At 41.6% G+C, this 25,302-nt stretch overlaps 1 protein-coding gene across 4 annotated transcripts; it reads left to right on the top strand.

Annotated features, from left to right (window-relative positions):
• Positions 1–1,590: 1,590 nt before the first annotated feature.
• LOC115157568 (solute carrier family 22 member 13) lies at positions 1,591–15,795 on the top strand. Of its 4 annotated transcripts, XM_029705941.1 has the most exons (11): positions 1,597–2,148; positions 2,257–2,360; positions 2,540–2,694; positions 2,838–3,006; positions 3,247–3,367; positions 4,155–4,264; positions 4,388–4,602; positions 13,033–13,141; positions 14,293–14,499; positions 14,719–14,826; positions 15,651–15,795. In XM_029705941.1, the coding sequence occupies exons 1-10, from the start codon at positions 1,774–1,776 to the stop codon at positions 14,795–14,797; spliced, it is 1,644 nt and encodes a 547-aa protein (XP_029561801.1). In that variant the 5' UTR covers positions 1,597–1,773; the 3' UTR covers positions 14,798–14,826; positions 15,651–15,795. The 4 variants fall into 4 exon arrangements, with proteins under 4 accessions (XP_029561803.1, XP_029561801.1, XP_029561800.1 ...); XM_029705940.1 differs by having other exon boundaries at positions 1,598–2,148; positions 14,719–15,795; XM_029705942.1 differs by having other exon boundaries at positions 1,600–2,148; positions 4,170–4,264; positions 14,719–15,795.
• Positions 15,796–25,302: the final 9,507 nt, after the last annotated feature.

The following is a 25,302-nucleotide window of genomic DNA, read 5'->3' as shown; positions in this document are numbered from 1 at the left end:
TTTTTCTATGTTTTTGTATTTCTTTGTTTTGGGCCGTGTGTGGCTCCCAATAAGGCACAGCTGAAGCTCGTTGTTGCTGATTGGGAGTCACACATAAGGAGCATGTTATTCCTTTGGGTTTTGTGGGTAATTGTTTCTGTTAGTGTTTGCACCTGACAGGACTGTTTTGGCTGTCAGTTTTCTTGTATTTTGTATAGTGTTCACGTTGTTCTATTAAAATTCTAATGATGAACACATCCTCTGCTGCACCTTGGTCTACTTCCACAGACATCCGTTACATATCACCCATGTTACCCAATGAATCTGTAAATATTGTTAGGAAACCACCGAGCCAGCCTACTGCTAACTTTATAGTCGCAGTGTCCAGGGGTCCTATAGGTCTGGCTAAATAATCTGTATCCTGATTGAATGTGTGTATTTATGTGAGAAGTAAAAGTATGCAGATCAGGTGTTGAATGCATGTGCCCCAGGAGATAGCAAACTCTGGATCCAGGGCCAGTTCCTGATTAGTAGTTTAGTTATGTTTAGTAATGTTCACAATGGTTGGTGACAAAAATAAACATATTCAAAATAACTTTTTTGGGGGGGGGGGGACCAAGGATATAACCACCCAAACACAGGAAGTCCCGTCAGACCCAAGGGGCTACATTCAAGCCTCAATGAAGGGTCTGCCAGTCACTGATTGCCCAGAGCTGATTGCCCAAAAAATAAAATGTGTACCCCTTTTGGTCCCCAGGACCAGGATTGAGAAACACTATTCAAAATTGTTTCAGATAACTTTTTTTTTATTTGCTACGTCACGTGAAATTGCGTACTGTCTACCTGTCGGGTTGCCAAGATTGTTTACAATAAATAGCTTATTTTTTCTTTTTTTATACAAACAGGTAACTTTGTCATCTCAATTCTTACATTCAGCAGCTACCCAGATCATTAACTTAAAATTAAAACTAAAAAGTATTATATTCAGAGGTCCAACCCTCTGTAAGTCCTTGCTGTTCCACAATAATGTTTTTTTCTGACTGAATAAAACCCAAAGATCATTCCTACTGTACAATAAGCTATTTAAATGGAAGTGACTTTATGTCCCAGCTTATTCAACTACAGTTCTAAGAAGGCACCTGCCAAGTGACAAGTGAGGTTTATAGCATCTGTAAGGAATCATCAGTCGACTGGTAACAACATGTCATTACTCAGCCGTACTGTAGAGAACCCCATCACAGTCACCCTCTCTGGCCCTGGGACACAGTCACAAAACACTTCTAACTCCTGCAGAAGGCGCTCCTCCCCCGCTGGAGCCTAGCACACGCTGCTGAAGGGAGAACGGCTCATAATAATGGAGCAAATGGAATGGCATCAAACACTTGCAAACCACATGTTTGATGTATTCCACTGATTCCACTCCAGTCATTACCACGAGCATGTCCTCCCAAATTAAGGTCCCACCAACCTCCTGTGGTAAAATGTATAATGTTGATATGCTTTAGTCATTTTGAAACTCCTAAGCGGTATTACAGTGCAAATAAAATATTTTGGTGCAAAATATTTACATATAAAAAAAAAGTTGAATAACTAGGGAACGGACGGTGCAGAAAGGTTATATTCCTTCTAACTGTTCTTCTTAAAAAATCCTGTTTCTACACATGCTGAATCATGGTTGCTGAATGACTGTGGGAAAGTAAAGTTAAACATTAATTGATCTTGCATAAAGGCTTATCTGACAAAGCACCTTCATTCTGGAGCTCCTCAAGCAGAGAATTGCTTTAATTCTTGAATATGGCTGATTTTGGCGAGATCCTGAGGACCATTGGAGACTTTGGATTATTCCAGAAGCTCATACTATTTGGACTATGCTTCCCGAATCTTGTCCTGCCTTTCCACCTGGCCAGTTTGATTTTCATCCAGTCAGACCCTGAGCGCCACTGTAACACTGACTGGATACTTAGAGCTGGTTCCAATCTGAGCAGTGAGGAACAGCTGAATCTGACCGTGCCCCGGCAGGAGGATGGAACCTTCAGTAGGTGCCTGATGTTTACCCCTGTAGACTGGGACATTGACACCATCAGGGAGCATGGACTCAATCAGACCACTGACTGCCAGAATGGATGGGTGTATAGCAATATAGTGTATGAAGCCACCATAGTCACTGATGTAAGTAGGACTAGATGAGTGTTGGGGATGTTTTTTTACTAAACATAAGACTGTATATTGTCATGTCATTAATGAGCTTGTATGTTATCAGATTTTATTTTGTTGCAGTTTGATCTTGTCTGTGGCAAAGCTAACGTTGTCGGACTTGCACAAACTGTGTTCATGGCTGGCATTCTTCTTGGTTCACTCTTGTTTGGACCTTTTGCTGAATCGTAAGCACACTTGAAGTTGTGAATAACATGTCCTATACTTCTTGGTTTCTTTCTTTCTCTTTGTACAAAAAACACCACAGAACATAAACAAGTAAATCAAGAGGAACATTCATCAAAACTTCAAAAGGATGTTTCAAACCGTTTTAACCAACACAGTTTTCTCACTTTTTCTTTTCCAGATTTGGTCGCCAACGAGCAACTCAGATACCCATGATTATTATGCTAATTTTTACTGTAACGACAGGCTTGTCTCCAAACTTTTATTTGTATATGGCATCCCAGTTTTTAGTAGGGGTCGCATATGGTGGATTTCGAATCAACTGCATTGTATTAGGTAAAGTGACGTCCATTTCAAATAGACTATGCTCTATAATAAAATGTAAAAAAGAACATGAGATAACAGAACTCAGTCAATGATTTGTCAGTCAGCCGGTCATATTAAGTTGTTTAACATTATTACATGTTCCTTCCACACAGCAACTGAATGGGTCGGAGTGACAAAACGTTCTTATGCATCTTGTTTGAGTCAGACGTTCGGTGGAGTTGGCCAGTGCACTCTTGCTGGCCTGATCTTCTTCATCCGAGACTGGAGACTTGCTCAGTTTGTCATGGTTGCACCAATTGCAGTGGTCGCCGTATACATATGGTGTGTACACCTGTCGTCTTTAACCAATATTAAAACTGATCGTTTTAATCCATGGAGGCAATACATATCCCACAACGGAAACTTTTAAAACTGATGAAGACCTTAGGGACATTACAAAGCCAAGCGGAAGCACCACAAATTGATACAATTCTTACCAGCATTACAGCACCCAAACTGAATAATAATGATTATCAATATTAATTATAATTGTAAAATTGTCTGCCTGTTCTGTGTTTCCAGGTTTATTCCTGAATCAGCCAGGTGGTTATTGGATCAGGGGAAAACAGAGGAAGCTAAGAAGTTGATACTCAGGGTAGCAGCCATCAACAAACGCACAGTTCCAGACACTATTCTAGAGAAGGTAAAGTGCATGAATTAGGAATTTGTATAAAGGTCAGGGAGCTGGCCAACCATTGCTTGCCAGTGCTGTGGTAAGATAGTGTAAAATCCTGAATTTGAAGAATTTATCTGCACTTGTTAGCTAGCTAGCTAGCCAGACAGTTGTAGAGGAAATAACACATACATTTTTCATATTAACTGCCAATATGCCAACATTCCATTTGAACAATGCAGTCAATCCACAGCCATACACTGGATGAAATCAGTTGATGATTGGACGCAGACAAGTTTTCAATATAATAGCACTCATAACTTTCCAAGAAAACAAACATTTAGACATTGATGGTCTATTTATATGTATATATAGCTAGCATTCAGAAATCAGTGGTGGTAGTCAAAGTCGTTTTTAACTGTAATGCAGTTGGTTGGTAATGATGACATGAACATGTGTTGGGGTTGACATGCGTACAATAATTATACTCAGATTTTTATCTCAACATAGTGTGAAATGTACATATAAACAATAGCCTAAATGTAGGCACATTTTGCTGGTGGGCAATGAGGCAACTCGTGATCTTTCCCTCACGGCCCTTTTCCCCATGCGTTTCCATGGCAATTCCATTGTTTTGCTTGAGTTTGATTGACCTCTTAATCGCATCTATGACTGCTGTTTTCAACCCATTCTGGAACTTTGGAGGTTTATGACATAGGCCCTCTAGTAATTTAATAGGATCTCTATGGTAAAGTGTGACACGTGAGTCTTTGGAAGCAGAGATTCAAGTGTCTTTAATTATTCATTTCTGTAAAAGATAACTCTATTCCAGATAGCTGAGAAGAAAGTTGTTCAGAAGGGAGGCATACTCATTCTCATCAGATCTCCTGTACTTAGGAAATACTTCTTAACTATTACTCTTGCATGGTAAGTACTTTATTAACTCTTAATAATTTAATATCTCATATTGGCCAACTTCCAGCCCATAGTAAATCTCATCATGACAAACAAATGTGATCTCTGTTTTTGTGTGTATCTCTCAACTCCCAGGATCTCGTTAAACCTCTCCTACTACTGTCTGTCCTTCAACGTCGGGAACTTTGGCCTGGACATCTTCTTGACACAGCTCATGTTCGGACTCACAGAGATACCAGGTCATATACTCTGCATCTTTATACTGGAATATTTGGGGAGGAAGATATCCTTAATGTCCACCCTTCTGACTGGCGGATTCACATGCTTCCTAACCCTGGCTGTTCCACAAGGTAAAGTTCCAACTGGAATAGATTTGAAATGTTTTGTCATTTAGTAGATGCTCTTATGCAGAGCGAGTTGCAATTCCCTCAACATAGTATTTATCAGAAAAGTCAGTGCTTGTGGGAAAAGAGAAGTGTTTTTTCATTGTATTGTATTTTGGGGGGGGGGGGGGGGGTGACGTGAGACTTATTGAATATACTCTTCAAAGAGGTAATGTTTCAGACTTCAGACATTTTTGAAAGATGGGCAGAGACTCTGCTATCCTGACTTTAGGGGTAAGCTTTTTCATCATTGCTGTGCCAGGACAGAAAAGAGATTTGACTGGGCTGAGCGGGAGCTGTCCTCCTGTAGGGGTGGGAGAGCCAAAAGACCAGAGTGCTCAGGTTGGGATGTAGGATTTGAACATAGCCTGAAGGTAAGGAGGTGCAGTTCCTATTGCTGCTCCGTGGGTAAACACCAGGGTCTTGAAAATTATGTGAGCATCGTCTGGAAGCCAGTGGAGTATGCCAAGGAGCGGGGTGACATGAGAGAACTTAGGAAGGTTGAACCCTAGGCGGGCTGCGGCAGTAGTCTAGACGGGAGATGAAATGTGCCTGGATTGGACAATGTGCTGCTTCCTGTGTGAGGAAAGGTCATTCTCTACTGATGTTAATGGGCATGAACCTGCAGGAGCGAGTCACTGCTTTGATGTTTGCAGAGGACAACAGGGTGTCTGGGAGGGGGACACCGTGGAGTTGTCAACCATGATGGAGAGGTCTTGGAGCGGGCAGGCCTTTGCCTGGATGAAGAGGAGCTCCGTTTTGTCGAGGTTGAGCTTGAAGTGGTGGGCCAACATCGAAACTGAGATACTGTATCTGCCAGGCAAGCAGAGAAGCGTGTCGCCACCTGGGTGTCCCAAGGGGGCAAGGAGAAAAGTAGTTGAGTGCCATTGGCAAAGCAGTGATAGGAGAGACCATGTGAGGATATGACCGAGCAGAGTGTACAAAACATTAGGAACACCTTCCTAATATTGAGTTGGACCCCCTTTTGCCCTCAGAACAGCCTCAATTTGTTGGGGCATGGACTCTACCAGGTTTCGAATGCGTTCCACGGGGATGCTGGCTCATGTTGACTCCAATGCTTCCCACAGTTATGTCAAATTTGCTTGATGTCCTTCGGGTGGTGGACCTTTCTTAATACACACAGGAAACTGATTAGCGTTAACCTGTTAGGGCTAGGGCTAGGGGGCAGTATTTACACGGCCGGATAAAAAAAGTACCCGATTTAATCTGGTTATTACTACTGCCCAGAAACTAGAATATGCATATAATTATTGGCTTTGGATAGAACACACCCTAAAGTTTCTAAAACTGTTTGAATGGTGTCTGTGAGTATAACAGAACTCATATGGCAGGCAAAAACCTGAGAAGATTCCTTACAGGAAGTGGCCTGTCTGACAAGTTCTTGTTCTTCTTGACTCTCTTTATTGAAAACTGAGGATCTTTGCTATAACGTGACACTTCCTCCCATAGGCTCTCAGAAGGCGGGAAAAAGCTGAATGATGTAATTCCAGCCGCTGGCTGAAAAACATTAGCGCCTTTGGTAAGTGGTCTATCAGAGGACAATGAGACTGAGGCGTGTGCACGAGGCGACCCCATGTTTTTATTTTCTCTCTCTTTGAACTAAAACAGGCTTTCCCGGTCGGAATATTATCGCTTGATTACGAGAAAAATGGCATAAAAATTGATTTTAAACAGCGGTTGACATGCTTCGAAGTACGGTAATGGAATATTTAGACATTTTTTGTCACGAAACGTGTCGTGCGCGTCACCCTTCTTTACCATTCGGATAGTGTCTTGAACGCACGAAGAAAACAGAGGATATTTGAACATAACTATGGATTATTTTGAACCAAACCAACATTTATTATTGAAGTAGAAGTCCTGGGAGTGCATTCTGACGAAGAACAACAAAGGTAATCCAATTTTTCTTATAGTAAATCTGACTTTGGTGAGGGCTAAACTTGGTGGGTGTCTAAATAGCTAGCTCGTGATGGCTGGGCTATCTACTCAGAATATTGCAAAATGTGCTTTCACCGAAAAGCTATTTTAAAATCGGACATAGCGATTGCATAAAGGAGTTCTGTATCTATAATTCTTAAAATAATTGTTATGTTTTTTGTGAACGTTTATCGTGAGTAATTTAGTAAATTCACCGGAAGTTTGCAGTGGGTATGCTAGTTCTGAACGTCACATGCTAATGTAAAAAGCTGGTTTTTGATATAAATATAAACTTTATTGAACAAAACATGCATGTATTGTATAACATAATGTCCTAGGATTGTCATCTGATGAAGATCATCAAAGGTTAGTGCTGCATTTAGCTGTGGTTTGGGTTTATGTGACATTATATGCTAGCTTGTAAAATGGGTGTCTGATTATTTCTGGCTGGGTACTCTGCTGACATAATCTAATGTTTTGCTTTCGTTGTAAAGCCTTTTTGAAATCGGACAGTGTGGTTAGATTAACGAGAGTCTTGTCTTTAAAATGGTGTAAAATAGTAATATGTTTGAGAAATTGAAGTAATAGCATTTCTAAGGTATTTGAATATTGCGCCACGGGTTTACACTGGCTGTTGAGTAGGTGGGACGATATCCTAGAGAGGTTATTAACTTCTTAGGGCTAGGGGGCAGTATTGAGAATTTTGAAAAAAATATGTGCCCATTTTAACTGCCTCCTACACCAACTCAGAAGCTAGAATATGCATATTATTGTTCAGGTTTGGATAGAAAACACTCTGAATTTTCTAAAACTGTTTGAATGGTGTCTGTAAGTATAACAGAACTCATATGGCAGTCAAAACCCTGAGACAGATTCTGACAGGAAGTGGATACCTGATGTGTTGAATTACCTTTAAGCCTATGCCATTGAAACACACAGGGGCTTATTAATGTTTGAGCCACTAGATGTCACCAGCCTTTACAAAGTGTTTTGAGTCTTCTACTGTGAGATCTGACCGAACAAGAGCCATGGAACGGTGATGGCCGATTAGACTCTGGCGCGCGAGTTCATGTTGGGTACTCTCGTTCCAATACGTTTTAAAAGAGAACGCAATCGTCCGCCTTGAATATTATTCATGTTCTGGTTAAAAAAGCACTAATGATTTATGCTATACAACGTTTGACATGTTTGAACGAACGTAAATATTTTTTTCCCCCTCGTTCATGAAGTGAAGTCCGGCGGGCTTAGATCATGTGCTAACAACACGGAGCTTTTTGGACATAAATGATGAGCTTTTTCGAACAAAACTACATTCGTTATGGACCTGGGATTCCTGGAAGTGACATCTGATGAAGAGAATCAAAGGTAATGGATTATTTACATAGTATTTTCGATTTTAGATCTCTCCAACATGGCGGTTAGTCTGTATCGCAAAGCGTATTTTTCTGGGCGCAGTGCTCAGATTATTGCAAAGTGTGATTTCCCAGTAAGGTTATTTTTAAATCTGGCAAGCCGGTTGCGTTCAAGAGATGTAAATCTATAATTCTTTGAATGACAATATAATATTTTACCAATGTTTTCGAATAGTAATTATTTAATTTGTTGTGCTGACTTGACTGCCGGTTATTGGAGGGAAACGATTTCCTGAACATCAACGCCATAGTAAAACGCTGTTTTTGGATATAAATATGAACTTGATAGAACTAAAAATGCATGTATTGTCTAACATAATGTCCTAGGAGTGTCATCTGATGGAGATTGTCAAAGGTTAGTGCATAATTTTAGCTGATTTTATGGTTTTGGTGACGCCTGTCTTTGAATTGACAAAACATTACACACAGCTATTGTCAATGTACTCTCCTAACATAATCTAACTTTTTGCTTTCGCCGTAAAACCTTTTTGAAATCGGACAACGTGGTTAGATTAAGGAGATGTTTATCTTTCAAAGGGTGTAAGATAGTTGTATGTTTGAAAAATTTGAATTTTGACATTTAATTGGTTTCAAATTTGCCGCTCTTGAAATGCACCTGTTGTTGATAGGGTGCACCACGGGTGGCACGCTTGCATCCCACATAGCCCCTAGAGGTTAAAATGCTGTAAAATAGTCATATGTTTGAGAAATTGAAGTAATAGCATTTTTAAGGTATTTGAATATCGCGCCACAGGATTCCACTGGCTGTTACGTAGGTGGGACGATTTGGTGCCACCTACCCTAGAGAAGTTAAATGAATCATGTAACAATTAACTCATTAGGAAATTGGGGCACCACGGGAAAAGTTTAACAAGTTATTATCTCCCTTAAACTCTTAAGAGATACAGATATCTCTGACATCAATAACAGTCACTTATTAATCATTATTACCTCATCAGGCTCATTCTGAACGGTCACTTATTAATCATTATTACCTCATCAGTCACATTCTGAACAGTCACTTATTAATCATTATTACCTCACCAGTCTCATTCTGAACAGTGACTTATTAATCATTATTACCTCAGTCTCATTCTGAACAGTAACTTATTAATCATTATTACCTCATCAGTCTCATTCTGAACAGTCACTAATTAATCATTATTACCTCAAATCAGTCTCATTCTGAACGTCGCAAGAACCCTAGCCCTTATTGATGAATCATCAATACACAAATTGGCTTAATTATTTATTTCCTAAGTAACTAAATAATAACACAGAATACACATACATGAGATAAAAGTCCCTAGTGGACTGACACAATTTGACAGCTTGTTAAACAATTGAAAGGGGGTGGGGAAAGAAAGAGAGGGAGAGACAAAGAGAGTCAACTTATCACACATACATTTGGAAACTACGCTCACAGTAACCATAATACTTAGCACCCTAACCACCGCTCATTCGGATTAGAAATGCCATATATATTTACGCGTAGCTGTCTTTCTCTGTCGTCTCTGTTGAAACCAATCGATCCATCTACGGGTAGTGGCTCGATGTAAGGCTCTGGTTGTACACCGAGATCACAATGTCCTTCTTAGTTGTAGAGCTTCTCTGGTCTTGGAGTGTTTGTTAGATAAATCCTTCAGAAGTACCAACGGGATTCTTCCTTGCCACCTTGTGTCTTTAGGACACTTTTTTACATGCACAGCTGCAGACTGTGAATGTTTCTGGTCTCCTAGATGAGGTTATCTTCTTCTGTAGAGATTGAGAGTGAGTTTCACCATTTCAAACCTATGGACTACCGTCCCGTGTTTTCTGGTCTGTAGAGTTTAAATCATTTCGTAACGTTCAGCTCACGCTGTATGTCAGGCTGGTCTGTAGAGTTTAAAATACATTTTCAGCCATGTAGCCACCAATCCACGCTGTGTGGTCTCAGTACAACGCTTCTAACCATTTCAAGGTGTGGACCGCGGCCTCACATCTTTTTGGTCTATCTGTTTATTCTTAGCGAGTCCTTTCAAGCACTCTGACGTTTCGTCATGCTGACATGAACTCTGAGCTCACTTGGGCCTGGCTACTGACTGGGCACAAGTTTATATGAAAAACAATTATCTCATTTAGATAGCTAAAATCACGTTGCTATCTTCAGAAAAGTATTCTCATATTTAATCATATATTTTATACCACCTTTAGATGTAAACTTGATACGAAGGACGCATACACTTTCCGAGTTACAGTCACTTTGTCATACCATCCTTAATGACATCACAAAATAATAAACCATATGACAGGATTATTCTTTAGATCCCCAAGGACCATTCTTAATTTTCTTACCTCATGAATATTGTTCCAAAGTTCATTCTTTGGCCGTTAGAGTTTTTGGCAGCAAAGATCTTCTGTGGACAAAGGGATTTATTTCCCAATACTGCAGGGCAAGAAAGAGAAAGTTTCTGCTAACTATTTATGACCGGCTGTTAATCTTGAGCGTCTCATCCCGCAAGCGGGATCAACATCCAGCGAAAAACTCCTAGCGACATTAGCATAACGAAATTTAATATATATATTTTTTCAAATATAGGACTGTCTCATATCGTTTTATAGATACACCTCTCCTGATTCGACCCACGTCGTCCGATTTCAAAAAGGTTTTACAGGAAAAGCAAAACATTAGATTATGTTAGAGGAGTACATGGTAAAAGTAGCAAAATAGCAATTTTCCGACCAACCACATGCATCACAAATAACCAAAAAACAGCTAAATGCAGCACTAACCTTTTACAAAGTTCATCAGATGACACACCTAGGACATCATGTTACACAAAGCATGCATTCCTTTGTTCAATAAAGTTCATATTTATATATAAAAACAGCATTTTACATCGGAACCTGACGTTGACTAACTATTTTCCGTCAAATGCATCAGATGAAACAGCGCTACAATTTACTAAATTACTATTCGAAAACATTTTTAAAATGTAATATTGTCATTCTAAGATTTATAGATGAATATCTCTTGAAAGCACCTGTCATACCAGATTTAAAAATAACTTTACTGGGTAATCACACTTTGCGATAAAAGGGGATGCGATACTCAGAAAATTAGCTGGTAAACGTAGCTCGGCACCATCTTGGAACAATCGCATATCACATCTAATCTTGTATACTATTGTCAATAATCCCTTACCTTTAGTTGTCTTCATCAGAAAGCACTTCCAGGAATCCCAGGTCCTGAACAAATGTATTTTCTGTCGAAAAAGTCCATCCTTTATGTTCCATTAGCTTGCTGTTGTTAGCGCGTCTGAAGGCTGTATCCAACTGCTCCGTCGGGCGCGGGACAGCATTTTCGAACAAAAAACTTTTTTCCCTCATTTAGATTCGTTCAAACATGTCAAACGTTGTATAACATTAATCTTCAGGGCCTGTTTCAACAAGAGAGACAATAAGATTCGAGGGGGACGATTGCGTCCCACCTACTCAACAGCCAGTGTAATCCCGTGGCGCGTTATTCAAATACCTTAGAAATGCTATTACTTCAATTTCTCAAACATATTACTATTTTACACCATTTTAAAGACAAGACTCTCGTTAATCTAACTGCACTGTCCGATTTCAAAAAGGCTTTACAACGAAAGCAAAACATTAGATTATGTCAGCAGAGTACCCAGCCAGAAATAATCAGACACCCATTTTTCAAGCTAGCATATAATGTCACATAAACCCAGAAGACAGCTAAATGCAGCACTAACCTTTGATGATCTTCATCAGATGACAACCCTAGGACATTATGTTATACAATACATGCATGTTTTGTTCAATCAAGTTCATATTTATATAAAAAAACAGCTTTTTACATTAGCATGTGACGTTCAGAACTAGCATACCCACCGCAAACGTCCGGTGAATTTACTAAATTACTCACGATAAACGTTCACAAAAAACATAACAATTATTTTAAGAATTATAGATACAGAACTCCTTTATGCAATCGCTATCACGGGCTAGCTATTTAGACACCCACCAAGTTTAGCCCTCACCAAAGTCAGATTTACTATAAGAAAAATTGGATTAACTTTGCTGTTCTTCGTCAGAATGCACTCCCAGGACTTCTACTTCAATAACAAATGTTGGTTTGGTTCAAAATAATCCATAGTTATGCTCAAATATCCTCTGTTTTGTTCGTGTGTTCAAGACACTATCAGAAGGGTAAAGAAGGGTGACGCGCCCGACGCATTTCGTGACAAAAAAATTCTAAATATTCCATTACCGTACTTCGAAGCATGTCAACCGCTGTTTAAAATCAATTTTTATGCCATTTTTCTTGTAAAAAAGCAATAATATTCCGACCGGGAAACCGTGTTTACGTTCAAAGAGAGAGAAAATAAAAACATGGGGTCGCCTCGTGCACACGCCTCAGTCTCATTGTCCTCTAATAGACCACTTACCAAAGGCGCTAATGTTTTTCAGCCAGGGGCTGCAAAGCCACCATTCAGCTTTTTCCTGCCTTCTGAGAGCCTATGGGAGCGTTAGAAAATGTCACGTAATGCCAGAGATCCCCTGTTTTGGTTAGAGATGATCAAGAAGGCCATGAAATGGTCAGAGAGAGCGCTTCCGGTTTGGAATCTTCTCAGGTTTTGGCCTGCCAAATGAGTTCTGTTATACTCACAGACACCATTCAAACAGTTTTAGAAACTTTAGGGTGTTTTCTATCCAAATCAAACAATTATATGCATATTCTAGTTACTGGGCAGGAGTAGTAACCAGATTAAATCGGGTACGTTTTTTATCCGGCCGTGCAAATACTGCCCCCTATCCCCAACAGGTTAACACTTTTTACTACATGATTCCATGTGTTATTTCATAGTTTTTGTCTTCACTATAACATTATTCTACTATGTAGAAAATAGTAAAAATAAAGAAAAATCCTGGTATGAGTAGGTGTATCCAAACTTTTGACTGGTACTGTACATAAAAAATCTACCGAGGCAGTGGACTGATCATACAGAGATGAGAAAACATGTTGATGTGCAGTATGTTAACTCTATTTTAGACAACGCCGTTGCTATTACTGCTCTTGCTACTGCTGGGCGGTTTTTCATGAACAATGCTGGATCCATATGCAACGTCTATGTTCAGGAGCTGTTTCCCACCTCTGTTAGGTAAGAACTATATATTTCTATATACATGTATACAGTCCCCTTCACTTTTTTTGCCTTACTCTAAACTTGATTTAAAAATAAGACCAATCATCAATCTACACACAATACTCAATAATGACAAAGCAAAAAATGTAATATACACTGCTCTAAAAAATAAAGGGAACACTTAAACAACACATCCTAGATCTGAATGAAAGAAATAATCTTATTAAATACTTTTTTGTTTACATAGTTGAATGTGCTGACAACAAAATCACACAAAAATAATCAAGGGAAATCCAATTTATCAACCCATGGAGGTCTGGATTTGGAGTCACACTCAAAATTAAAGTGGAAAACCCTACAGTGAAGCATGTTGGTGGCAGCATCATGCTGTGGGGATGTTTTTCAGTGGCAGGGACTGGGAGACCAGTAAGGATCGAGGGAAAGATGAACGGAGGATAGTACAGAGAGATCCTTGATGAAAACCTGCTCCATAGCGCTCAGGAACTCAGACTGGGGCAACGGTTCACCTTCCAACAGGACAATGACTCTAAGCACATAGCCAAGACAATGCAGGAGTGTCTTTGATACAAGTCTCTGAATGTCCTTGAGTGGCCCAGCCAGAGCCCGGACTTGAACCCTATTGATCTCTGGAGAGACCTGAAAATAGCTGTGCAGCAACTTTCCCCATCCAACCTGACAGAGCTTGAGAGGATTTGCAGAAAAGAATAGGAGAATCTCCCCAAATACAGGTGTGCCTAGCTTTTAGCGTCATACCCAAGAAGACTCAAGGCTGTAATCTCTGCCAAAGTACTGAGTAAAGAGTCTGAATACTTTTGTAAAGGTGATATTTTCTATTTATTTATTTTTTGTAAAAACCTTGTTTTTCCTTTTTCATTATGGGGTATTGTGTGCAAATTGATGAGGGGAAAAAAATTGTTAATCAATTTTAGAAGAAGGCTGTAACGTAACAACATGTGGAAAAATGTAAAGGGTCTGAATACGTTCCGAATGCATACACATGTATATGTGTGTGTCTGTGTGTTTTTGTGTGTATAAATATATTTATCTTACATATACATGTACAGATGAGGCCCATAAATATAACTTATTTTACATTGTTTAATAACCCTTCATGTATCACATCCTTTGCTCGTTCATTCATTCAGACAAACGGCCACAGGCTTGGGCTCAATAGCGATCAGAATTGCTGGAATGCTGTCTCCAATGCTCAACATATTGGCCACATACCATTGGTCTATCCCCACTATTGTGTTCAGCAGCCTGTCATTTGTTGGTGGGGCTCTGGTCTTTCTGCTTCCTGAGACCAGGAGGACAGAACTACCTGACTCTACAGATGAGGCCGAGGGGAAGAGGTAAGTGGTACCAGAGGATATGTGAGGAAAGATGCACATACATAAGACTTGGCAGATCGTTTTTGCATTTGTAGGAATGCTGTGGAACTATAAGAGGGTATTCGTTCATATGAGGCAGATGGAATAATCAAATTAAGTTACAAAGAAGTTGTTTAAGGATGTATAACTCTTTGTTGTCTTTTGAAGCTTGGTGTCATTGATATCTCCTTTTTCCTGTAGAAATGTGACTATCGCCATGAAGATAGAAAAAGGCTGCAAAGTGGATGATTATGACTATGAAAAATCTACCAAACTATAAAGTCATGTTTATGGAAGTCTTTTTTCTGGGTAAATTTATTTTCAAGGTTTAGTTAGTAAGACTGGTGCATGGTTGTTGTAACACCAAGGTTGTGAATTTGATTCCTGGATGGGCCACATAACTTGCTGTTTTTAACTTTGGCTAATATAATTTTTTGGAATTACTTTTTGTAACTCTTATTACTGGCTAAATGGATCAAAAACATACGATAACAGTGTCTACTAAATGAACATATTATTATTATTATTATTATATTTTAATTTAAATACATTTGCAGTGTATCAAGGAATCCAATGATATATACACCATTACTCACATTTGTATAAAAAAATGGACTACATTTGTATAAAAAAACTATCACCCATGTTACCCAATGAATCTGTAAATATTGTTAGGAAACCACCAAGCCAGCCTACTGCTAACTTTATAGTCGCAGTGTCCAGGGGTCCTATAGGTCTGGCTAAATAATCTGTATCCTGATTGAATGTGTGTATTTATGTGAGAAGTAAAAGTTTGCAGATCAGGTGTTGAATGCATGTGCCCCAGGAGATAGCAAACTCTGGATCCAGGGCCAGTTCCTGATTAGGAGTTTAGTTATGTTTAGTAATGTTCACAATGGTTGGTGACAAAAATAAACATATTCAAAATAACTTTTTTTGGGGGGGGACGAAGGATATAACCACCCAAACACAGGAAGTCCTGTCAGACCCAAGGGGCTACATTCAAGCCTCACTGAAGGGTCTGCCAGTCACTGATTGCCCAGAGCTGATCAACATCATCAAGCGTTGATATTTCAATCAGCTGTGTAATGCCAATGCAAAAAAACTAAATGTGTACTCCTTTTCATCCCCAGGACCAGGATTGAGAAACGCTATTCACAATTGCTTCAGATAACTTATTTTTTAGTTGCTACATCACGTGAAATTGCCGTACTGTCTACCTGTCGGGTTGCCAAGATTGTTTACAATAAATAGCTTATTTTTTCTTTTTTAAACAAACAGGTAACTTTGTCATCTCAATTCTTACATTCAGCATCTACCCAGATCATTAACTTAAAATTAAAACTAAAAAGTATTATATTCAGAGGTCCAACCCTCTGTAGGTCATCCTTGCTGTTCCACAATAATGTTTTTTTTCTGACTGAATAAAACCCAAAGATCATTCCTACTGTACAATAAGCTAATTAAATGGAAGTGACTTTATGTCCCAGCTTATTCAACTACAGTTCTATGAAGGCACCTGCCAAGTGATGAGTGAGGTTTATAGTATCTGTAAAGAATCATCAGTCGACGGTCGACTGGCAACAACATGTCATTACTCAGCCGTACTGTAGAGAACCCCATCACAGTCACCCTCTCTGGCCCTGGGACACACTCACAAAACACTCTGTCACTTCTAACTCCTGCAGAAGGCGCTCCTCCCCCGCTGGGGCCTAGCACACAGAGGGGTTGGAAACTATCTTTCCTTAAATCAGGCACTAGCCAAACCCAGTGGTTTCTTGTTGCCAGGGGCCCTTACCACACGTGGAGTCAGCCAATCACAGGCAGGTCATCTAGGGTCTCTGATCCTCCTCCCAGTCTTCAGCAAGCAATGGCAGAGTGAGGAGCTATCTCAGAAACCTCTGCCCTGTATACCAACAACTGGGCCACAACCAATAGACCTTTCTCTTACAGCCCTGGACACTCACAACAGATGCAAGTTTTAGTGTGTTACTGACCTATGAAAGTGGACTCTGGGCAGGCAAATTATGTCTAGTTGTACCGTACGCTTGTTCAGGAATTCACATTTCAATTCTCAAAGCCACTTGTCAATCTGGCAGATCAGGAACAGTTTTTTACTTACCCGAAGATTATGGTCATTTGCCCAGAAAATTCAGTTGGCTGTTTACATTCTCACATGACAAAAGTGTAAAAGTTTTTTCACTCCAACATAACTCCCTTATCCTGGTGGAACCAGATTGATCGGTGTTCACGCAGCTATCAGGTTGGTTTAACCAGGCTAGAAATCCTTAGGGGAAAAATCAAAAATATGTTTTACTGGAATTGGTTGGAGTTGAACTTTTTTGATAAAAGTTAGGTCTAAAAAGTAAAATGCTGATAGCTAATAAGATAATACACATTAAGCCATCAAGTCACAGATTTGGACTATAAAAAGGATTTTCCTTAGCATATGAAGGATTATTACATTTACGTCATTTAGCAGACACTCTTATCCAGAGCGACTTACAAATTGGTGCATTCACCTTATGATATCCAGTGGAACAACTACTTTACAATAGTACATATATATTTTTTTGGGGGGGGTTAGAAGGATTACTATATCCTATCCCAGGTATTCCTTAAAGAGGTGGGGTTTCAGGTGTCTACGGAAGGTGGTGATTGACTCCGCTGTCCTGGCGTCGTGAGGGAGCTTGTTCCACCATTGGGGTGCCAGAGCAGCGAACAGTTTTGACTGGGCTGAGCGGGAACTGTGCTTCCGCAGCGGTAGGGGGGCCAGCAGGCAAGAGGTGGATGAACGCAGTGCCCTTGTTTGGGTGTAGGGACTGATCAGAGCCTGAAGTTACGGAGGTGCCGTTCCCCTCACAGCTCCGTAGGCATGCACCATAGTCTTGTAGCAGATGCGAGCTTCAACTGGAAGCCAGTGGAGTGTGCGGAGGAGTGGGGTGACGTGAGAGAACTTGGGAAGGTCGAACACCAGACGGGCTGCGGTGTTCTGGATGAGTTGTAGGGGTTTAATGGCACAGGCAGGGAGCCCCGCCAACAGGGAGTTGCAGTAATCCAGACGGGAGATGACAAGTGCCTGGATTAGGACCTGCGCCGCTTCCTGTGTAAGGCAGTGTCGTACTCTGCGAATGTTGTATAGCATGAACCTACAGGATCGGGTCACCGCCTTGATGTTAGCGGAGAATGACAGGGTGTTGTCCAGGGTCACGCCGAGGCTCTTAGCACTCTGGGAGGAGGACACAATGGAGTTGTCCACCGTGATGGCGAGATCATGGAAAGGGCAGTCCTTCCCCGGGAGGAAGAGCAGCTCCGTCTTGCCGAGGTTCAGCTTGAGGTGGTGATCCGTCATCCACACTGATATGTCTGCCAGACATGCAGAGATGCGATTCGCCACCTGGTTATCAGAAGGGGGAAAGGAGAAGATTAATTTTGTGTCGTCTGCGTAGCAATGATAGGAGAGGCCATGTGAGGATATGACAGAGACAAGTGACTTGGTGTATAGCGAGAATAGGAGAGGGCCTAGAACTGAGCCCTGGGGGACACGGATTCTCGCCACGCCACCTGGTAGGAGTGGCCTGTCAGGTAGGACGCAATCCAAGAGTGAGCCGCACCGGAGATACCCAACTCGGAGAGGGTGGAGAGGAGGATCTGATGGTTCACAGTATCAAAGGCAGCAGATAGGTCTAGAAGGATGAGAGCAGAGGAGAGAGAGTTAGCTTTAGCAGTGCGGAGAGCCTCCGTGACACAGAGAAGAGCAGTCTCAGTTGAATGACCAGCCTTGAAACCTGACTGATTTGGATCGAGAAGGTCATTCTGAGAGAGATAGCAGGAGAGCTGGCCAAGGACGGCACTTTCAAGAGTTTTGGAGAGAAAAGAAAGAAGGGATACTGGTCTGTAGTTGTTGACATCGGAGGGATCGAGTGTAGGTTTTTTGAGAAGGGGTGCAACTCTTGCTCTCTTGAAGACGGAAGGGATGTAGCCAGCGGTCAAGGATGAGTTGATGAGTGAGGTGAGGTAAGGGAGAAGGTCTCCGGAAATGGTCTGCAGAAGAGAGGAGGGGATAGGGTCGAGCGTGCAGGTTGTTGGGCGGCCGGCCATCACAAGACGCAAGATTTCATCTGGAGAGAGAGGGGAGAAAGAGGTCAAAGCATAGAGTAGGGCAATGTGAGCAGGACCAGCGGTGTCGTTTGACTTAACAAACGAGGATCGGATGTCGTCGACCTTCTTTTCAAAATGGTTGACGAAGTCATCCGCAGAGAGGGAGGAGGGGGGAGGGGGAGGAGGATTCGGGAGGGAGGAGAAGGTGGCAAAGAGCTTCCTAGGGTTAGAAGCAGATGCTTGGAAGTTAGAGTGGTAGAAAGTGGCTTTAGCAGAAACAGAGGAGGAAAATGTAGAGAGGAGGGAGTGAAAAGATGCCAGGTCCGCAGGGAGGCTAGTTTTCCTCCATTTCCGCTCGGCTGCCCGGAGCCTTGTTCTGTGAGCTCGCAATGAGTCGTCAAGCCACGGAGCAGGAGGGCAGGACCGAGCCGGTCGGGAGGATAGGGGACATAGAGAGTCAAAGGATGCAGAAAGGGAGGAGAGGAGGGTTGAGGATGCAGAATCAGGAGATTGGTTGGAGAAGGATTGAGCAGAGAAAAGAGATGATAGGATGGAAGAGGAGAGAGTAGCAGGAGAGAGAGAGCGAAGGTTGCGACGACGCAATACCATCTGAGTAAGGGCAGAGTGAGTAGTGTTGGAGGAGAGCGAGAGGGAAAAGGATACAAGGTAGTGATCGGAGACTTGGAGGGGAATTGCAGTGAGATTAGTAGAAGAACAAGCATCTAGTGAAGATGAGGTCAAGCGTATTGCCTGCCTTGTGAGTAGGGGGGGACGGTGAGAGGGTGAGGTCAAAAGAGGAGAGGAGTGGAAAGAAGGAGGCAGAGAGAAATGAGTCAAAGGTAGACGTAGGGAGGTTAAAGTCACCCAGAACTGTGAGGGGTGAGCCATCCTCAGGAAAGGAACTTATCAAGCGTTAAGCTCATTGATGAACTCTCCAAGGGAACCTGGAGGGCGTTAATGGTAATGATGTTAACCTGTTATGGATAGGGCAGTATTTTCACGGCCGGATAAAAAACGTAACCGATTTAATCTGTTTATTACTCCTGCCCAGAAACTAGAATATGCATATAATTGTTTGATTTGGATAGAAAACACCCTAAAGTTTCTAAAACTGTTTGAATGGTGTCTGTGAGTATAACAGAACTCATATGGCAGGCCAAAACCTGAGAAGATTCCAAACAGGAAGCGCCCTCTCTGACCATTTCTTGGCCATCTTTAGCCTCTTTATTGAAAACAGAGGATCTCTGCTGTAACGTGACACTTTCTAAGGCTCCCATAGGCTCTCAGAAGGCGCCAGAACGTTGAATGATGACTCTGCAGTCCCTGGCTGAAAAACAGTAGTGCATTTGGATACTGGTCGATCTGAGAACAATGAGACGGGTGCACGCGTGCACGTGAAGAGTCCATTTTACATTTTCAGTCTTTGAACGAAAACGACGTCTCCTGGTTGGAATATTATCGCTATTTTCCGTGAAAAATCGCATAAAAATTGATTTTAAACAGCGTTTGACATGCTTCGAAGTACGGTAATAGAATCTTTTGAAATGTTTTGTCACGATTAGCGCCGGCGCGTCACCCTTCGTTACCCTTCGGATAGTGTCTTGAACGCACAAACAAAACGCCGCTATTTGGATATAACTATGGATTATTTGGAACCAAACCAACATTTGATGTTGAAGTAGAAGTCCTGGGAGTGCATTCTGACGAAGAACAGCAAAGGTAATCCAATTTTTCTTATAGTAAATCTGAGTTTGGTGAGTACCAAACTTGGTGGGTGTCAAAATAGCTAGCCTGTGATGGCCGGGCTATCTACTCAGAATATTGCAAAATGTGCCTTCACCGAAAAGCTATTTTAAAATCGGACACCGCGATTGCATAAAGGAGTTCTGTATCTATAATTCTTAAAATAATTGTTATGTTTTTTGTGAACGTTTATCGTGAGTAATTTAGTAAATTCACCGGAAGTGTTTGGTGGGAATGCTAGTTCTGAACGTCACATGCTAATGTAAAAAGCTGTTTTTTGATATAAATATGAACTTGATTGAACAAAACATGCATGTATTGTATAACATAATGTCCTAGGAGTGTCATCTGATGAAGATCATCAAAGGTTAGTGCTGCATTTAGCTGTTTTTTGGTTATTTTTGATGCATGTGGTTGGTCGGAAAATGGCTATGTGGCTACTTTTACGATATACTCCTCTAACATAATCTAATGTTTTGCTTTTGCTGTAAACTTTTTTGAAATCGGACAGCGTGGTTCGATTCAGGAGAGGTGTATCTATAAAACGATATAATTTGAGAAAAAAAATGGAAAATTTTTTTTTATAAAATTTTGTTATGCTAATGGCGATAGGATTTTTCGCTGGATGTCCGCACAGGGGTTAACTTACTTCAAATTTGTCCTTCGTTCTTCCGGATGCTGGAGTGAGTGGTCGTGCTGCACCTCGCTCCGTGGGTAATATTACATTACATTGGAACTATTTGATTAGTGTATTGTTAGCTAGCTACATAGTTGTATCTGCTGTCTTTGTATCAAGGATAAATGAAATAATCAGACACCCATCAGACACCCATTTTTCAAGCTAGCATATAATGTAACAAAAAACAAAACCACAGCTAAATGCAGCACTAACCTTTGATTATCTTCATCAGATGACACACCTAGGACATTATGTTAACCTCTTATGGCTAGAGGGCAGTATTTTCACGGCTGGATAAAAAACGCACCCGATTTAATGTGATTATTAGTCCTGCCCAGAAACTAGAATATGCATATAATTATTAGCTTTGGAGAGAAAACACTCCACAGTTTCTGAAACTGTTTGAATGGTGTCTGTGAGTATAACAGAACTCCTATGGCAGGCAAAAACCTGAGATGCTTCTGTTCAGGAAGTACCCTGTCAGACCTTTAATTTTCTTTCTTTGACATCTCTTCCAAAAACTAAGGATCTCTGCTGTTACGTGACACTTCCCACGTCTCCAATGGAGTCTCAGAGCCCGGGAAAAACAGCAATGACGTAATTCAAAGCCCTGGCTGAAACAAAGGAGAGCAAAAGCTAAGTGGTCACTCAGTGGACTAAGCCTTACGCTCGCGACCCGCCCCGCCCCCGGCTTTCGGTTTTTCCCTCAGTATACAGACAGGCAGATTCCCGGTCGGAATATTATCGCTTTTCTACGAGATAAATTGCATAAAAATTGGTTTTAAACAGCGGATGACATGCTTCGAAGTACGGTAATGGAATATTTAGAATTTTTTTGTCACATTCTGCGCCATGCTCGTGGCCGAGATTTAGCGTTGGGATAGTGTCTAGAACACACGAACAAAACGTCTTGATGGAACATAACGATGGATTATTTGGGACCAAACCTACATTTGTTATTGAAGTAGAAGTCCTGGGACTGCATTCTGACGAAGAACAAGCAAGGTAAGAACATTTTTCTTATAGGAAATGTGATTTTGGTGAAGGCTAAACTGGTTGGGTGTCTAAATAGCTAGCCCGTGATGTCTGGGCTATGTACTTAGATTATTGCAAAATGTGCTTCATCCGAAAAGCTATTTTAAAATCGGACATATCGAGTGCATAGAGGAGTTCTGTATCTATAATTCTTAAAATAATTGTTATGCTTTTTGTGAACGTTTATCGTGAGTAATTTAGTAAAATCACCGGAAGTGTTCGGTGGGAATGCTAGTTCTGAACGTCACATGCTAATGTAATAAGCTAGTTTTTGATATAAATATGAACTTGATTGAACAGACATGCATGTAATGTATAACATAATGTCCTAGGTGTGTCATCTGATGAAGATCATAAAAGGTTAGTGCTGCATTTAGCTGTGGTTTGGGTTTATGTGACATGATATGCTAGCTTGAAAAATGGGTGTCTGATTATTTCTGGCTGGGTACTCTGCTGACATAATCTAATGTTCTCACTCTGCCCTTACTCAGATGGTATTGCGCCGTCGCAACCTTCGCTCTCTCTCTCCTGCTACTCTCTCCTCTTCCATCCTATCATCTCTTTTCTCTGCTCAATCCTTCTCCAACCAATCTCCTGATTCTGCATCCTCAACCCTCCTCTCCTCCCTTTCTGCATCCTTTGACTCTCTATGTCCCCTATCCTCCCGACCGGCTCGGTCCTCCCCTCTTGCTCCGTGGCTTGACGACTCATTGCAAGCTCACAGAACAAGGCTCCGGGCAGCCGAGCGGAAATGGAGGAAAACTAGCCTCCCTGCGGACCTGGCATCTTTTCACTCCCTCCTCTCTACATTTTCCTCCTCTGTTTCTGCTGCTAAAGCCACTTTCTACCACTCTAACTTCCAAGCATCTGCTTCTAACCCTAGGAAGCTCTTTGCCACCTTCTCCTCCCTCCCGAATCCTCCTCCCCTCCCCCCTCCTCCCTCTCTGCAGATGACTTCGTCAACCATTTTGAAAAGAAGGTCGACAACATCCGATCCTCGTTTGTTAACCTCTCTGGGGTATGTGGGACGATTTCGTCCCACCTACGTAACAGCTACTGAAATTCCAGTGGCGCGATTTTTGAATCGTTAGAAATACTATTACTTCAATTTCTCAAACATATGACTATTTTACAGCTATTTAAAGACAAGAATCTCGTTAATCTAACCCCACTGTCCGATTTCAAAAAGGCTTTACAACGAAAGCAAAACATTAGATTATGTCAGCAGAGTGCCCAGCCAGAAAAAATCAGACACCCATTTTTCAAGCTAGCATATCATGTCACATAAACCCAAACCACAGCTAAATGCAGCACTAACCTTTGATGATCTTCATCAGATGACACACCTAGGACATTGTGTTATACAATACATGCATGTCTGTTCAATCAAGTTCATATTTATATCAAAAAACAGCTTTTTACATTAGCATGTGACGTTCAGAAAAAGCATAACCCCCGCAAACTTCCGGGGAATTTACTAACAGTTTGCTAAATTACTCACGATAAACGTTCACAAAAAGCATAACAATTATTTTAAGAATTATAGATACATTACTCCTCTATGCACTCAATATGTCCGATTTTAAAATAGCTTTTCGGATGAAGCACATTTTGCAATAATCTAAGTACATAGCCCGGCATTACAGGGCTAGCTATTTAGATACCCACCCAGGTCAGCCTCCACCAAAATCACATTTCCTATAAGAAAAATGTTCTTACCTTGCTTGTTCTTCATCAGAATACACTGCCAGGACTTCTACTTCAATAACAAATGTTGGTTTGGTCCCAAATAATCCATCGTTATATCCAAACAGCGACGTTTTGTTCGTGAGTTCTAGACACTATCAGAATGCTTCTTCACGGTCCTGCGCATGGCGCATTGGCGTGTCAAAAATGTCTAAATATTCCATTACCGTACTTCGAAGCATGTCAACCGCTGTTTAAAACCAATTTTTATGCCATTTAACTCGTAGATAAGTGATAATATTCCGACCGGGAGTATGCATTGAGCCTAAACAGCCGAATAAAATTTCTCCTCAGAAGCGACTCGTGCACGCGCCTCATTCAAAGGTCCTCGGAGCAGCCACTTACAAAAGGTGAGAATGTGTTTCAGCCTGAGGCTCCCTCGTAAACCTTCAGTTATTTCCCGGGCTCTGAGAGCCTATCGGAGCCCTGGGAATTGTCACGTTACAGCTAAGATCCTTACTTTTCAATAAAAAGATGCAAGACGCACGACTCCTTGTCAGACAGGGTACTTCCTGCTTGAAACCTTGTCAGGTTTTTGCCTGCCATAGGAGTTCTGTTATACTCACAGACACCATTCAAACAGTTTTAGAAAATTCAGAGTGTTTTCTATCCAAACCTGAACAATAATATGCATATTCTAGCTTCTGAGTTGGTGTAGGAGGCAGTTAAAAATGGGAACATATTTTTTCCAAAATTCTCAATACTGCCCCCTAGCCCAGACAGGTTAAGTCAAACGACACCGCTGGTCCTGCTCACATTGCCCTACCCTATGCTTTGACCTCTTTCTCCCCTCTCTCTCCAGATGAAATCTTGCGTCTTGTGACGGCCGGCCGCCCAACAACCTGCCCGCTCGACCCTATCCCCTCCTCTCTTCTGCAGACCATATCCGGAGACCTTCTCCCTTACCTCACCTCGCTCATCAACTCATCCTTGACCGCTGGCTACGTCCCTTCCGTCTTCAAGAGAGCAAGAGTTGCACCCCTTCTCAAAAAACCTACACTCTTGGATTGCGTCCTACCTGACAGGCCGCTCCTACCAGGTGGCGTGGCGAGAATCCGTGTCCCCCAGGGCTCAGTTCTAGGCCCTCTCCTATTCTCGCTATACACCAAGTCACTTGGCTCTGTCATATCCTCACATGGCCTCTCCTATCATTGCTACGCAGACGACACACAATTAATCTTCTCCTTTCCCCCTTCTGATAACCAGGTGGCGAATCGCATCTCTGCATGTCTGGCAGACATATCAGTGTGGATGACGGATCACCACCTCAAGCTGAACCTCGGCAAGACGGAGCTGCTCTTCCTCCCGGGGAAGGACTGCCCTTTCCATGATCTCGCCATCACGGTGGACAACTCCATTGTGTCCTCCTCCCAGAGTGCTAAGAGCCTCGGCGTGACCCTGGACAACACCCTGTCATTCTCCGCTAACATCAAGGCGGTGACCCGATCTTGTAGGTTCATGCTATACAACATTCGCAGAGT

The sequence above is a fragment of the Salmo trutta genome, chromosome 21 (assembly GCF_901001165.1).
Source record: "Salmo trutta chromosome 21, fSalTru1.1, whole genome shotgun sequence".
Classification (NCBI taxonomy): domain Eukaryota; kingdom Metazoa; phylum Chordata; class Actinopteri; order Salmoniformes; family Salmonidae; genus Salmo; species Salmo trutta.
This window is presented reverse-complemented; position numbering and strand designations above follow the sequence as displayed.